We start from the raw sequence: 15686 nt of genomic DNA, 5'->3' as shown, positions 1-15686 counted from the left end.
TTGATGATTGTGCTATGTTTATCAAACATTATCTTTCCTCTTAATAAAGTATTTCCATTATTTGAAATGTGGAGTAGTGTGTGGAGTTTGTTCATTAAGAGTCTGAAAATCCTGAAGAACTCATGTAGTGGTGACAGTGTTCCCTCTCTAATTAATTGTCAATATTTTTGTCATTTAAGTCAACAATAATAATAATAATAATTATTATAAGTTAAATCACTATTAAGCATAACTAGTTCGAATACGGTCACTCCGCTACTCTACCATCAGTGAAAAGTCTAACACCAGTATATCCCCTGTCCACTGGACTACATTTCTTAGTGAACTCATTGATGATAAACTCAGCAGGAAACACCATAACACCACAATAAATTGTTAAAAAATATTGATATCATCAGATGAATTAAACATACATTACCTCAGCATGTACTAAATAAAAGATAAAAGGTCAGTAATTATTCTTACTGAAGTTTACAATTAAACATAAATATTCATCTGTTTTACAGAGCAGTTCGTCTACAGAGGACCCTGAATGTTGTCTTATTTATTCACACAGTGTCAGAACAAACATTCGTTTATTGTCTGTAAATGTTTATCCAGTTGTTTATGGGGGAGACTGAGCCTTTTAATTTTGTGTTATTTATAACTTTCATGTTGGATAAACTTTATTGAAAATCTGTCAAAAAACAACTGTAAGTTTTACACACAGCTCTCAGAGTCTCAGAAACACTACATACTCTTAGATGCATATGTAGCAGTGGCGATTGCTCTAAGACTGCAAGGGAAGCTCAGCTTCCCCTAAAATGTCAAAAAATAAGTGATCAAATGTATACTGTTGTGTGTACATGTCATTGAATAAATACGCACTACAACGCGCTCAACAGAATCAGCTTCTTATCACTGGTAAAGACGTGGCTTTCCCGCAGTTTCACAGTGCTTTAAACGGTGTGGACGCTGAGCGTCCATGGAGTTCAATAGCGAAGCTGCAAAGGGCAGCGAAACGAGACGAATCATTGGATAAATGCTGGGCTTTTGCCCCTTAATAGCCTAACTGTAGTGTGTATGTGTGTGTGTTCACCCTGATGTGTTCCATTACATGCATAAACACCTGCATGATACTGATTAGCTTCAGAGGTTTGTTCTTCCTTCCACTGTGGAGATTCACTGAGCGGGATGTCATCCTTATACCACACACAGTTCTGAACTCAGGTTTTTAGTAAAAAAGAAATCAGTAGCAGCCAATACATACCTCTGACTGTAACCTGGACGGTGTCACTGAAGTTTGGAGGATTGTGACCTGGCTGGCCCACTCCACAACAAAACACGTTTTTTCCAGGAGTAGACACTGTTACACTGACTGTGTTGTTGTGTTTATCATTAGAAATCAGAGAAGGCTGTAAATTCTGAGAGTTTTTCCATCAGTGAAACTCCCATCCAGTGTAATCTGGCGGCTCACAGCTCAAAGTAACTGTGTCTCCAGTAAAGACTGGGTCCTGAGGCTGCACTTTCCAGTTTGGGTTTATATTCTGTTGATATGAAATGATGAATTACAATGTACAGTTTTCTTCAGACTTTGGCCCCTGACTAAACATAACATCATTTCCTCTTCCTGGAATGAATTTGTTTTTTCTATTTTAGTGCAAAGTAACTAGTTATTTGTTAGATGTAAAACATTGAACATGTGTTTGTTTTAACATAAATATAGCAACATTTCTCTAGTGTTTTTCTCTATTTTCAAAAAAAAAAAGATTATTCTCCTCCACTACACAACCATTTAATAATTATAATTACATAATTTTATTTATTTATTTTAAAAAGACACATACTGAATCTTGTATTATTGATTAAATAATTGATTGAATCATTTGTTCATTCATTAATTCATTGTTTGTAACCGCAATCCTAAACTGTCCAGGGTGTGTTCCCACCTTGCGCCCAGTCCATCATAAGCAAACATACACTCACACACTAAATCTACCAACATGCGTTTCTGGACTGTGGGAGGAAACCAGAGGACCTGGAGGAAGCCCACACAGACACACGGAGAACACACCAAACACCTCACAGACAGTGACCTGAAGTGGGGCTCAAAAACACAACCCCAAGCCTGTACTAATCAAGTGATGATTTTACTCTGGTTTTGTCTGGGATACATTTAATTCATTATTAATAAAACTGAGTTATCAATTTTAAAGTCAGTTTCTCAGGATGACAGTTTCTATGAAACTGTCTCTGAAGACTCCACTCTCAGCTGCCAGGACTTTCACTGCAGCTGTTACTTTCTCTGTTCAAAGATCACAAGTACCATTGTAATGTATATCATCACAGTAGGAACAAAACCTTGTATCTCTGCATAGAAGTCAGCACAGCTGCTTTTTGCCCTGCATCATATTTCTTAGCATATTTTATCACACTGGTACCATTTATTTTGTAGCGGCACTGGCTTGGAGTCTCACAAGAGTGCTCCCAGCATGCACTGTGGCCTCTGCGGGTTCATAGCTTTAGGGGTAATTTTGGGGTTTATCAGGGTCTAGAGTGCGAGGAGACCCAGGGCTTAGCCCCAAGAAGAAATGTTGCTCTATGAAATCTATACCAAATGTTTGTAAGATCAAACCCAGATTGGTTACACATGTAAATTTACTATGGGATTACTTTAATATGTGAGTACGTAACTAATGATGATGTCAACAAAAACATGAACACAGGGCATTTTTGGTGCATTAAGAAAAAGCTGCAGCACCATGCATTTGTACTAAATGAGACTGTCTGTGAGGAATTTGGTGTGTTCTCCCTGTGTCCGCGGGTTTCCTCCAGGTGCTCTAGTTTCCTCCAGCCGTCCAAAAACACATGTTGGTAGGTGGATTGGTGACTCAAAAGTGTTAGTAGGTGTGAGTGAATGTGTGAGTATGTGTTGCCCTGTGAAGGACTGGCGCCCCCTTTAGGGTATGTTCCTGACTTTGGTCCAATGATTCTGGGTAGGCTCTGGACCCACCACGACCCTGAACTGAATAAGCAGTTACAGATAATGAATGAATGAACATACAAAATGGATGAACATGTGCAAATCATTATAACAAATATGGTTTATCATTTTTACCCTCAGAAACATATATAACATTGAGTTTTATATTACATATAAAACACATGTCACTGGGTAATTAATTGTGCTTGTCAAAATGATGATTTGTTTGTTTTCTGGTAACAAACAAGTTACCAATACCAATATCATAAACTAAATTTCTCTCAGATATAACATAGGTTATTAAAGTAAGGTAAGGTTAGAGCTGTCATTCAGTGCAGTTTGGCTCTTTGAACCTCTCTTTCTTCATGTGTTCAATACTTTTCCCTGGGTCATTTGTCATTATGGCACATAATTTATGGACATCTATGGTTTGATTTCTTTGCATGTGTGGACTGGATGGGTTGTTACCGACATCTGGTGAGAATTTCACGTCAACAGCACCTTTAGAAATATATTTACTTAAAAAACTGGTGACATGTTCAATATTTATTTCACCCACTGTAAACTCAGACAAAGCTATTCTTTAGTTTGTTAGTGTTCATAGTCTAATAATATTAGCGTTCATATATTGTGTGTTGCGTTCAACATGTGTAGAGTCAGCCCTGAACTACTAAGTTAAATGCAACACCAACAAAACTGAAATACAGCAATCAGTTGATTAGCGCAGGCTTCAGTGACTTTTTTGAAAAAAACCTACATACAAATAAATAATTAATTAAAATTATAAAACTACTGTAACTGGAGGAGAAAAATCTCTTCTTTTGTTTACACTAAGTAGAAATATTTTTAAAAATCAATAATTTACATGTAGCCTTGGTTAAAATTATAGCTCTCTTACTAAAATAAAACTAATAAGTAGTTATTCATTTGGACCAAATGCAGGTCGTGTCGCAGTCACACAGCTCCAGGGGCCTGGAGGTTGTGGGTTCGATTCCCGCTCCGGGTGACTGTCTGTGAGGAGTTGTTGTGTTCTCCCCGTGTCCGCGTGGGTTTCCTCCGGGTGCTCCGGTTTCCTCCCACAGTCCAAAAACACACGTTGCAGGTGGATTGGCGACTCAAAAGTGTCCGTAGGTGTGAGTGAAAGTGTGTGTGTGTGTGTGTGTGTGTGTCTGTGTTGCCCTGTGAAGGACTGGGGCCCCCTCCAGGGTGTATTCCTGCCTTGAGCCCAATGATTCCAGGTAGGCTCTGGACCTACAGCGACCATGAATTGGATAAGCGGTTACAGATAATGAATGAATGAATGGTTTGTTTGGTAGCTTAAAATATCAAGGGATGTACGTAATAAGGAGTGAGAAAAGTGGAAAAGGAGGGGATAAGAGAGGGAGGGGCTTAGAGAGAGGGAGAGATGAGAGGACGGAGATGGCGCGGAAGTAAAAAATACGGTAGAAGCAAAGTTAAGCAAAAAAAACATAACACAGCTATCTTTTGTCAGTTATTACACGAATTGCCCACTCAGTAATTATAGTTAATACTGAAGACTGCTTGTGCCACGTTTGGGAAGAGTTCCAAATGGGAATCTATTGGTTTATATCTTAGACAGCCTTGCTAAGGAGCTACGTGTGGTTAGCCTGCTCTGCTGTTTTTTAGTCGTTATTTGCTCTCTCTACACTGCTCATAAAGACTGTAGTGTTCGAAAAACGAGGACTGTTACACAGTCCCCGCGTGGCTCAGAGTTCCTCTGGCTTCGATGGAACATGCTCAGCCTCTCCATTACTGCCTGAAGGGGGTGGTCTACTCTTGTCAACCACGACAGCACGCTCGGCCTCGCCATTGTTGCTGGGATATGGTGCTCTCATTCTCTCCTTCTACTTAGTAAAACCAAGGTACACCGTTCTGATTTTTCTTTTTGCTCTTTTGAGTGAAGCGACCACTTAAGTTTTGGGTCTCCACGTTCTCGAGCATCGTCTCAGGCCTGCAACATTTTTTATGTTTACATAATTTTAGGTTTTGAGTATTTAAGACCCTGGGCCCACAAGAGTTAAGATATCTTTTAAAGTTACGTTTCATTTCTATCATTCAGTGCTCTTTTAAATGTGTACTATATCATATAGTGTAACACACGCTTAAACAAAGGGTTGTGATTATGTAAAACTTGAATTGGTTATTGGCCTATAAAGCGAAATTATGCACTTATGTCAGGTGGGTTTATTCAACAGCATACTGTGTAAAAATAAGCTGTAAATTTCGTATCTGATAATTTGTGTAAAATTTCTATCAAAAGATTAGAAAATCCATAACGAGAGGTACTTATAAAATCTCAATAATACATTAAGTAAAAATCTAATTTTTTTATACATGCGTATTTGAGTTATCACTTAAGCGTGGTTGAGGTGTTATTAATTTACACTGAGGAAGAGGGGATTTGGAATCAGGACCCTTATTCTAGCCATAATTAATGGGGTAGGGGTTACATACATCTTGGACATAACAGTTATTTTTCACTAAAAATGTAAAGAAAATAAAGGAAACACTAAAATAACATCTCAATGAATTAAATATTCCAGTTGAAAAATTTTATTCATTACATAGTGGAATGCATTGAGAACAAAATAACATAAAAATGTAAATCAAAATTATCATCCTATGGGGGTCTGGATTTGGAATCATACTCAAAATAAAAAATGGAAATCAAATTACAGGCGGACCCAACTTCAGTGGAAATTCCTTAAGACAAGTTCAAATGAGGCTCAGTAGTGTGCGTGGCCTCCACGTTCCTACAACACCTGGGCATGCTCCTAATGAGGTGGCGAATGTTCTCCTGAGGCATCTGTCACATGCTCAGTGTGAACCTGCTCTCATCTGTGAAGAGCACAGGGCGCTAATGGTGAATCTACCAATCGGCCTGCACGGTGTTGGGCTGTAAGCACAAATCCCACTTATGGATGTCTGGCCCTCATACCATCTTTATGGAGTCTGTTTCTGACAGTTTGTGCAGAAACATGGATATTAGTGGCCTGCTGGAGGTTATATTACAGGGCTCTTGCACTGCTACTCCTGTTCCTCCTTGCACAAAGAAGAGAAGGAGCAAATATTCTTGCCACAGCTCGCACTGATATGCCATGCTGGATGAGCTGCACTACCTGAGCAACTTCCATTATTTTTTGGAGCAGTGTATCTATCTTTCCATGTTTGTCTGGCATTATTAGGTCCAGTAAAAGAAAGACTTAATAGCTTAATAATAGCTATAATAGTTATAATAGCTTTAATTGGGTATTAAATCATTATAATATAAATTAATTCCCCAAAATAAGCCTTTTAATATTCATGGAAAAAAATTCAATTTTTTTTACTTTGTTTTCTTACACGGTGGTTAAGTTACAGAAGGTGGTTTAGACTTTCCAAGGACACCAGGAATTTTTTTTTCCAGCCCCAACTGAGAACTGAGCTCTAATCACCTGTGTGGAGGGCAGCAGTGTCACACAATTTGCTACACCAACAGTACAATCATCACCTGCTGTTGAAAACAAAGTGAAAAGAAATCTAAATCTTTTGAAATCTTATTTATACAGTGTGTTGCGTTCATGACCAAGAGGAAATTGGAAGTTTCTGATTCTCTAGTGGGAAAAATCCATCAAAAATCTGATCTTGTTGAAATGAGGTCACAGACGTTAACTCTGAGAAACTGAAGCTCTTTGTTTATTTTGTGATCACATTTCCTCATGGTGTGTCCGCTGACACAGAATTAATAACACAGCTTTCTATGTGTGAAGCCAAACTTGTGCAAGATCTCAACAAACACAAAGAACATAGAAAAAGTCAAAGTTAAGATGTTTGATGCAACATTTCTGATCCAATGGCTGCCACAGTCTTCACCCACTTTAAAAATAAATTTAGCCACAGCCCAAAAAACTCAAAAACTTGTTCAAATTTATTTTGCAGATAACTCAGTGATAACACAGTGTCTGTTCATTTTCCCCACATTCACACAGCTGAAGATGAATATTTTAGGTTGGAAATTTGAAAACTATGAGCTCTCAGATTTCACAAACTCAAAATAAGCGTTATAATAATTCCTGTCTTTTTTATATTACATTTTTGGTGATATTTGTAGCAATTTTGCACTAGAGATATTTCAATAGCAGGGGTTATTAGTGTAATATTTCTGATCATTGTGCAAGAATAAAGCTGCTTTGAGGTTTTGTTTGTGACCACAGTGTCTGCTGCTGTACATCCAACATGTAGAATGTACACATCAAATGTAGATTTAAAACATGTTACAAGAAATGATTATAGGGTTTACATTGCAACATATTCTTAAATAAACCCTCCATTTAAATCCCTGCACTGGCTTACAGTGATACTGAGTTACAGTGAGTCTGGGTGGGGTATACACACTTGATTATTTAGTCATTGAATGTTCAAAACTTTACCACAGCGCTGGGTCCACATTACATTTCTCAACTAATGATTTACTGAAATAAAAACAAATTCTGAACCAAAACCTCCAGACCTGTGTGCCCTCATTTGGCTATTACAATGTGAAGAATACTCTGTAATACTCTGTGTATGTGAATGATAATGAGAGAGTTCAGTAGAGGCATGTAATGATTCACCTTGAGTTTGTCCGCGGTGGAAGAGCAGAACCAGCACTGCAGCAGAGAGAGAAACAGAGGACATGACGTATTAGTGTGAAACATCAGCAGGTAACACAGGAAGCGTCAATCTGAAAGAGCTGGTGCTATTATCATTAAAAATACAGTAAAAATACACTATTTATGAGCACATGAATCAAGTGGAAAATAAAATCATTGTAGATGTGCCATAAACATAAAAATATCAATAAATAGAGTTTAAAGGCCATGGGAACACATCTTGATATATTTTTTTAAATAATAAATGTGGGTGTTATGTGAAGGACTCAGCATACACACTCCTTCATAGTTTCCAGAGCACTCTCATCAGACCTGTCTAAGAAGTGTGGCTGTTGTCTTTATATTCTATCCAAGGGTAACAGGTGATGTAGCGGTCATATTGGGGACCTACTCATTACTCAAACACACAACTTAAATAATATCTGTGATATCTCAATTGTTTTATTGTTTCTGTGTACATTTCTAGTCTCATTCACAGCACAGGGACACCAGGATCAGATTATTTACCTTGTAAACAGGGCAAACTGAATGAAACAGAGACAAAGGAAAATGTGGCTTATGTCTGTAGTCTCTTACACATCAAAACAAACACGAAAGAAATAAGATGATTACTGAAGCTTGTGTATGATCTGTTTATGAATAACTCAATCAGATTCAGACATAAGAGCAGAGAAACACATTAGAGACTGATGTGCTAACAGTATTCCAATAGATCCTATGGTGAAAATGCTAATGTGGCTAACAGATTTTAATCTTTTTCTATTCATTATGCTACACTGGCAGTTTTATGCCCTTGATGCAAAGAGGTGGTGGGAATCTGTGCTTCTGACTGTTGTGAGACTCTCCCCAGTGCAGGGAAAGGTGCCGTGTAACGATGAGGCCCCAGAAACTTGAGAGGGATCCATATTCAAGTTTCAGTTCTTCTCTGTGCTGAGCCTTTGTGTTTATGGCTTCAGCACTCAGCCTAGTATTCCACAAAGTATCCGGACAGGTTTAGTCTATATAATGACACACAGTTCACGTTTCCGAACACATTGTGAGGATGGACATGGGCCAGAATGAGCTGGAACCCTCTTTCAGTGACTGGGTACCTCACTCAGATCTGGACAATGTAATATTGTTGTTTAGAATGAGAAATGTGTATAATTGGTTGACTCTGTATAACAATGAGATTAAACAGTTTATAAAAACAGGGAAAAATCAATGGGTCGAAAAAAACAAAAGGCAGTCAGAAAACCAAGGCAAAAGTATCCAAAAGGGCAACTGCAAAATACAGAAAAGAATTTTTTCTACATTTACACTGTGGGCCCCGAGGAGCCAGATTAACTTCATTAGAAAGAAAACTCAGATTTAGTTTCCCAGAGGCTTTAAGGGTCTGAAAATCATCAGCTAAAGCCACTGGCCTGCTTTTAGTTTAACTGTAAGTTCACTAAAATATCCTTTCTGATCTTGAACCAGTTTAGTGGAGAACAGTGTCTGACGAAACATAGGTCACAGTGGAACACAGGTTTTCTGTAAAATGTGATGTTTAATCATCATCATATTCCCACAGCAACGTCGTTTTCTGAACCTACTGCAGTCTGACACACATTCACCAAAAAGTGAAGCTTTTGAAGTGTCAGAAGTCAATCAAATGTGGTAAATAATTACTGAAAAGTTTCTTCGCACTAAGCATTTTTCACTGGTTGTGCATTATTGTTGTGGCTGTGATCATAATTTGAAATAGATTTAATTTAAATTGGGGCGGCACGGTGGCGCAGTCACGCAGCTCCAGGGGCCTGGAGGTTGTGGGTTCGATTCCCGTGACTGTCTGTGAGGAGTTGGTGTTTTCTCCCCATGTCTGTGTGGGTTTTCTCCGGGTGCTCTGGTTTCCTCCCACAGTCCAAAAAACACACGTTGGTAGGTGGATTGATGACTCAAAAGTGTGTGTGTGTGTGGATTGTAAAGTGCTCTTTGGTGCCTAGAAAGGCACTATATAAATGTAACGATAAATAAATAAAGAACCCTTGTAGATCATCATATTTAAGAGTGAGATAAATTCCAGTACACATTTTACTGACATTTGTGTTCACACATACTGCTCTTCCAGGTGAAATCTGAAGTATTTCTGAAGTTACCGTGTTTGTGTGAAAGGGGCTTATGTCGTCATGAATATGGGGTTTTATTCTTTACACGTCAAAGAGCAAAAATGCAGGAAAACAAAAGGAGAGTTCATATACAGCAAGCTCTAAGAACTGCCTGGCATTTTGAAAAGGAATAAACACCTTAACAACCATGTCCCCTTTTATTTCAATTTAAATTGTTTCATGAAATATTTTTCAATCTACTGTGGTGGCGCAGCAGGTAGTGTCGCAGTCACACAGCTCCAGGGACCTGGAGGTTGTGGGTTCATTTCCCGCTCCGGGTGACTGTCTGTGAGGAGTTGGTGTGTTCTCCCCGTTTCCGCGTGGGTTTCCTCCCACAGTCCAAAAACACACTTTGCAGGTGGATTGGCGACTCAAAAATTGTCCGTAGATGTGTGTGTGTGTTGCCCTGTGAAGGACTGGCGCCCCCTCCAGGGTATATTCCCACCTTGTGCCCAATGATTCCAGGTAGGCTCTGGACCCACCGTGACCCTGAACTGGATAAGCGGTTACAGATAATGAATTAATTAAAAAAAAAATTAAATCACAACAACATTCTATGATAATCATGATTAATCCTGAGGATTGATGGAGAATTCACTTATTCATAGATCAGGCATTGGATATTTCCCTAGAGGCAAAGATGTACAGACATGTGACTGCAATAAACAAATAATATAGAAAACATGTGACTGTAATAAACAAATGATATAAAGACATGAGAATTATTTTAAACAAATTTTATGTAGAATGTCAAAGGTACTTGAGTTCATAACTCAGGCCTGAACTCTGTAGAAAAAAAGGAGAATGGTGTAGCATGGGACTGTCTGGTACGGTGTGATATATGACATCTTTAGAAGATAAGGATACCTTCTTAGTTGGACTCCTATGATATACTGCATCCTTAAGGAGACAAGGGTACCATTTAATTGGGGTCCTATGGAATACAACCTAATTAAAAAAATGGGAGGGGCGAGATGACCTCACCCCAAAAAGTGTATGTGAACTGTGGTTTCCAGTATGTCATTGTGAGTGAGTCTGCAGGAGGCTTCCGAGACTGCTCTCCAATGCTTTAAGAAAATAAAGAGCCTGCTGATCTTCCAAGAAGTCTTCATCTTTCAAGTATTTTTAAAAAGAACTAGAAACTTTTATTTGAACTTTGAATTTTTTTTAAGTATTATACTTTAGACTAGATATAAGATTAATACGTCGTGGTAACGACAGGATTTCCTTGTTTTTTAGAAGGGTGGTATAAGAAATAAATGAACAAATGAATGTAGAATTGTATGCCTGAAAAACTGGATATTTTTAAATAACATTTCAGAATAGTTTTTATGAAACTTGAATTTGAATCTCTCAATTTGGTGAGTAATAGTTTCAGGGAGAAAAGCTTTACACAAGACACAAATTTTAATTGAGAATATTGTGGCACACAGCTCACAGCTCAGACAATAAAACCCACATATTCCAGCTTCAACAACTTTATAAAACATAAATGTGTGGATTAAGCCAGGCATGAGGGGGGAAAATGTGCTTGTGTGTCAGTGAGTGAGTGAGTGTGTGTGTGTGAGAGAGAGAGAGAGAGAGAGAGAGAGAGAGAGAGAGAGAGAGAGAGAGAGAGAGAGAGAGAGAGAGAGAGAGGGTTATCAGAGTGCTGAAACATGTGTATAAAAGAGTAGAAATTAAGTGTTTCAGTGTTTAAAAACTCCAGCAGCACTGCTGTGACTGATCCACTTATACAGGTGCAACACACTATCACACCACCACAACATCTATCTGACTTAAGTGCTGAAAATGACCTATGACCCATATAATACCCCCTGCTCTGTGGTGGTCCTGATCACTGAAGAATAGTGGGAAAAGATTGTAGAAAAATATGCAGATGAACTTCAGACTGTAATTGCAGAACTACTGTAAGATTCTAGTGTGTATCAGCTGCAACCAGCAGGGGTCGTGGAGGGGTCGCCTTTGGGCTAATCAGCGTCCTATTGGGCTCTGTATTTAAAAAGAAAATTCGAAAAATATTATAAAATGTATATAAAATAAATAAAAATAAAAATGCCCTCTTGAAATAAAAGAGGCCATAAATGTTAGGTTGTTTATTCCTTTTGAAAATGCCAGGCAGTTCTTAGAGCTTGCTGTATATGAACTCTCCTTTGGTTTTCCTGCATTTTTTGCTCTTTGAAGTGTAAAGAATAAAACCCCATATTCATGGTGACATAAGCCCCTTTCACACAAACACGGTAACCCAGGAATATTCCAGATTTCACCCGGAAGAGCAGTATGTGTGAACACAAATATCAGTAAAATGTGTACTGGACTTTATCTGGACTTTGTCCTCACTCTTAAAAATGATGGTTCTACAAGCGTTATTTATTTATTTGTTTATTTATTGTTTTATCATTTATTTAGTGCCATTCTAGGCGCCCAAGGACACTTTACAATCAACACTGCAGAAATCAGTATTCTATTTAACATTCAGTCCACACACACACACACACACACACAAACACACACACACACACACAGGTGACAAGCAGCAGCCAAATGTACTCAGCATACTCACAACCAGGAATGACCTGGAGGACTGCATCTGACACTAGGGACTCACCCAGGACAGAGCGCCAGTCTGTATCTGAGCGTACACACACTCACTCACACACATACAGACATTTATTCACATACACACTCATTCACTCACACACCAGGACAGTTATTAGAGAAGCTAGTTCAATTCACTCAAGACACAGGGGGAACATGGAACACCACCTAGAAAGAGCTCGAACCAAAGGCCCCAGCGCTGAGAGGAGGACACACTAACCACAAAGACACCGTGCCGCCTCTAGATAGAATCCTCAACGTTTGAAGGAGTTCTTCAGGTTGATGGAGAATGTGCTGTAACTGGTTCTAAAGAGCACCTTTTAGAGAAGGGTTCTATATGGCACCAATAATGGTTCTTTTATTGTAACAAGTTTGACATCGAAACAAGAAAAGAACCATTTTGGTGCCATGTAGAGCCCTTTTCTAAAAAGTACTTTTTAAAAACACCTTCACAATGTAAAAAACCCTTTAATCATGCAAAAGGTCCTTCAAGTGTTTAGGGTTCTATATAGAACCATTAGTGCCATAAAGAACCCCTCTCTAAAAAGTACTATATAGAACCATATACACATTCTGGATCAATCTGAGGAATGCCTTTAATAATGTAAAAGGTTCTTCAAGTGTTTAGGGTTCTATAAAGAACCATTTCATTTAATAAAGTACCTCGTAGAACCATAATCAGAGTGTTGTGTGAAGAGAGCTGTTAATGTGCAGTAAGCAGCTGAATCTGGGCTTTCTTTTACATGGATTTCACAAAAAGCTGGGGGTTCACATTCCCTCCCTGAAAAAAAGCAGTGATTTTCCCTCAGAGACATTACTAACTACAGTGTAAGCATGGCTCTGCATGTTGCAGCTGTTATTTAACACAAATTAATTTAATTAAAGCTTTTTAAACTTTACGGAATGAGAACATGAAAACATTAGATTTTCAGTTATTAATAAACTCCTTAATTAAGTAGTAAATTATTGGAGGTCAGATGGTGTACCACCTCTTACTCCTCCACGTACCACCAGTGATACTCCTCCCACAGTTAGAGAACCACTGTCATAAAACAATAGCATTCTTTGGGGTTATGGCTCTCTCACCTCTTTAAACCACTCCTTACACCATGTCGGATCACGACCTGAACTCTTGGTTTGGTTTTACACAGATTTACCCAATAAAACAAGTCAGAAACTCCCTCTACAGTGTCCGACACAACGTTTACTTTTACTCACATTCTACGTGTCTGTGTTACAGTGTGGTCTTATATGATACTGAACAAAAATACACTCACATTTTATCATTCTGGTTTGTTACTGTATCGATTGGAGTAAAGTCTCTGTGTTGTGTGTTTGTAAAGTCTTTATGGAGGTACAATGTGTGGACATTAAACACTGCTGTTTATTCAGAGACATGTCCTTGTCTTAGAGAAATTATGCCGGCTTTATTACAGAACGGGTTTCTAATTAGTTTGATCTTAATGTTGTCTAAAGTCTAAGTAAATGTAACAATTTAAATCTAGTTTATTCCCTAAAAAAGACCAAGCAATCATTTTACAACATTGTTGTTCTGTGGAATGAGCCTCAGTAGCTGGAGAATGGTGTTATTATAAACAATACATTTGAGAGTTTTTTTCTACTAAATGATACTAAAGCCCCTGTTATTCTTTGTTCTTCTTTAAACTCTAACCATAGCCCTAACGTTTAAGTGGAATAGTTCACAAAGAGTTAATGCTGAAAATATAGTGATTTATATTCTGTCTTCACTTGAGCTAAATTCTCTCCTCTGCTGTAAATGATCCAGAAACCCTGCATCTGAAACTCTCTGACTCTAAATTCACAGAAAAGATGTTTTTAATGAACAGCTTCATACAGCAGCACTCACTCTAATGAAAATATTAACTTTTACTACTCACAGAGCATCACACAGAGATGACTGAACTCCATACTGCTCCAGATGAGTCTGAGAAATGGACTGTGTTCAACACCACTTCCTCTGCTCTTAAATACAGAGAGAGAGAGAGAAAGGAAAAGAAATCTAAAGAGCAATTTTACATTGATATATGAATTATCATTTTACACATTAGACTCACGCTCAAGTTCAATTGGATGAAGCCTCTTGTGGGAGAAAATAAACGTAGGCCCTAACTGACAGCAATCCTCTATTCTTTAATAAAATAAAAAGGGCAGTCTTCATATGATGAGGTCTGGTCTGGAATCAGCCTCATCCCCATAATTATTTAGACACTGTGTCCCATAAAATATTTTATCCAGTGTGTAACCTGTGAGGTCACACCACGTTGTTCAGAGCTGGTGAAGAGTGGATGCTGAATATTAGCCACAGGGCTAAGGCTATGTTCACATTTCACTTTCCACATCTCACTTTTTTCCAGGACTGTGTGGACATGTCAGATCCTATCTTTTCAAATCAGATTTTCATATGTTAGATCAGATACATATCAGATGCATGAATGTAAATAGATTGGATTTCATGTGTTTAATGCAGCTGTGCAGGACTTTGGTGTAGATGCGGTTATATAAGCATTTACATCCTGCACTACACAGGGCCTAGAGACCTATTTTGGATGGTGCTTTGGAGAGTGCTTCTCTGCTGTGCCTCATTTACAGAATGTGTAGCTAATAGTCCACTAATGGGCTGCAAGAAGGAGGGGTAGTCCTCAGGATCCCAAAACGTCAGCCTTTCTGGTGTTAAATGTCAGATTTGTTCACATTGCACACACGTCACTCTCATTTATGATTGTGAACCATCAAGATAGACAAATCCAATCTAAGCAAATCAGTTAGAATTTATTAAAGAGGCTTTTAACCCTTCAGTGTCAGTTTAAACTGGATTGGTCAATGCTTCATTTTGTTGCATAAAGATAAATATATTTAAGTATAGAACATGCAGAAAGTACACTGAGGTCTTATCTGATTAGTGCGGCATCCCCTCCCAAACGGACCCCTCCTTAGTGGCCTCAAGGTGTCCATGACATCACACTTCAGCTGAATGTCTTTCATGTCTCTGGTTCGTCTGAGAAGTCTTGCAGTTGTTGTTTGTTGAGTTTAGTCTCATAATGTGTTTAGGTTTTCATCATTTCGTTTTTCTTTTTCTATTTTTTGTGGAAGGACAGTGGTTATTTGTCTGTCTAAAGTTCTGAATTGTCTTTATCAACGAAGAGAACAAGAAGAGTACACAAAGAGTGGTAATACCTCCTACTCACTTTGACACTTTTTCTGCTGTAATAAGATTATAATAGTCTTTTTTACATATTTAACTTCTCATTTAACTTCAGGAGGGCTCTCATCACATCAGCCCCAGTCACAGACACTGCTTCATCACCTGGAGAGGTGTGAGCCCACTGC

General features: G+C 38.4%; 1 protein-coding gene across 1 annotated transcript in view; it reads right to left on the bottom strand.

Annotated features, from left to right (window-relative positions):
* Positions 1-4689: 4689 nt before the first annotated feature.
* The window catches only part of LOC136666296 (carcinoembryonic antigen-related cell adhesion molecule 5-like), a 36461-nt gene continuing 25464 nt past the window's right edge, over positions 4690-15686 (bottom strand). Inside the window, exon 10 of the mRNA XM_066644393.1 lies at positions 4690-4827. Coding sequence (XP_066500490.1) covers positions 4690-4827 — 138 coding nt within the window. The remainder of the gene's footprint in view (positions 4828-15686) is intronic.

The sequence above is a fragment of the Hoplias malabaricus genome, chromosome 14 (assembly GCF_029633855.1).
Source record: "Hoplias malabaricus isolate fHopMal1 chromosome 14, fHopMal1.hap1, whole genome shotgun sequence".
NCBI classification, from domain to species: domain Eukaryota; kingdom Metazoa; phylum Chordata; class Actinopteri; order Characiformes; family Erythrinidae; genus Hoplias; species Hoplias malabaricus.
This window is presented reverse-complemented; position numbering and strand designations above follow the sequence as displayed.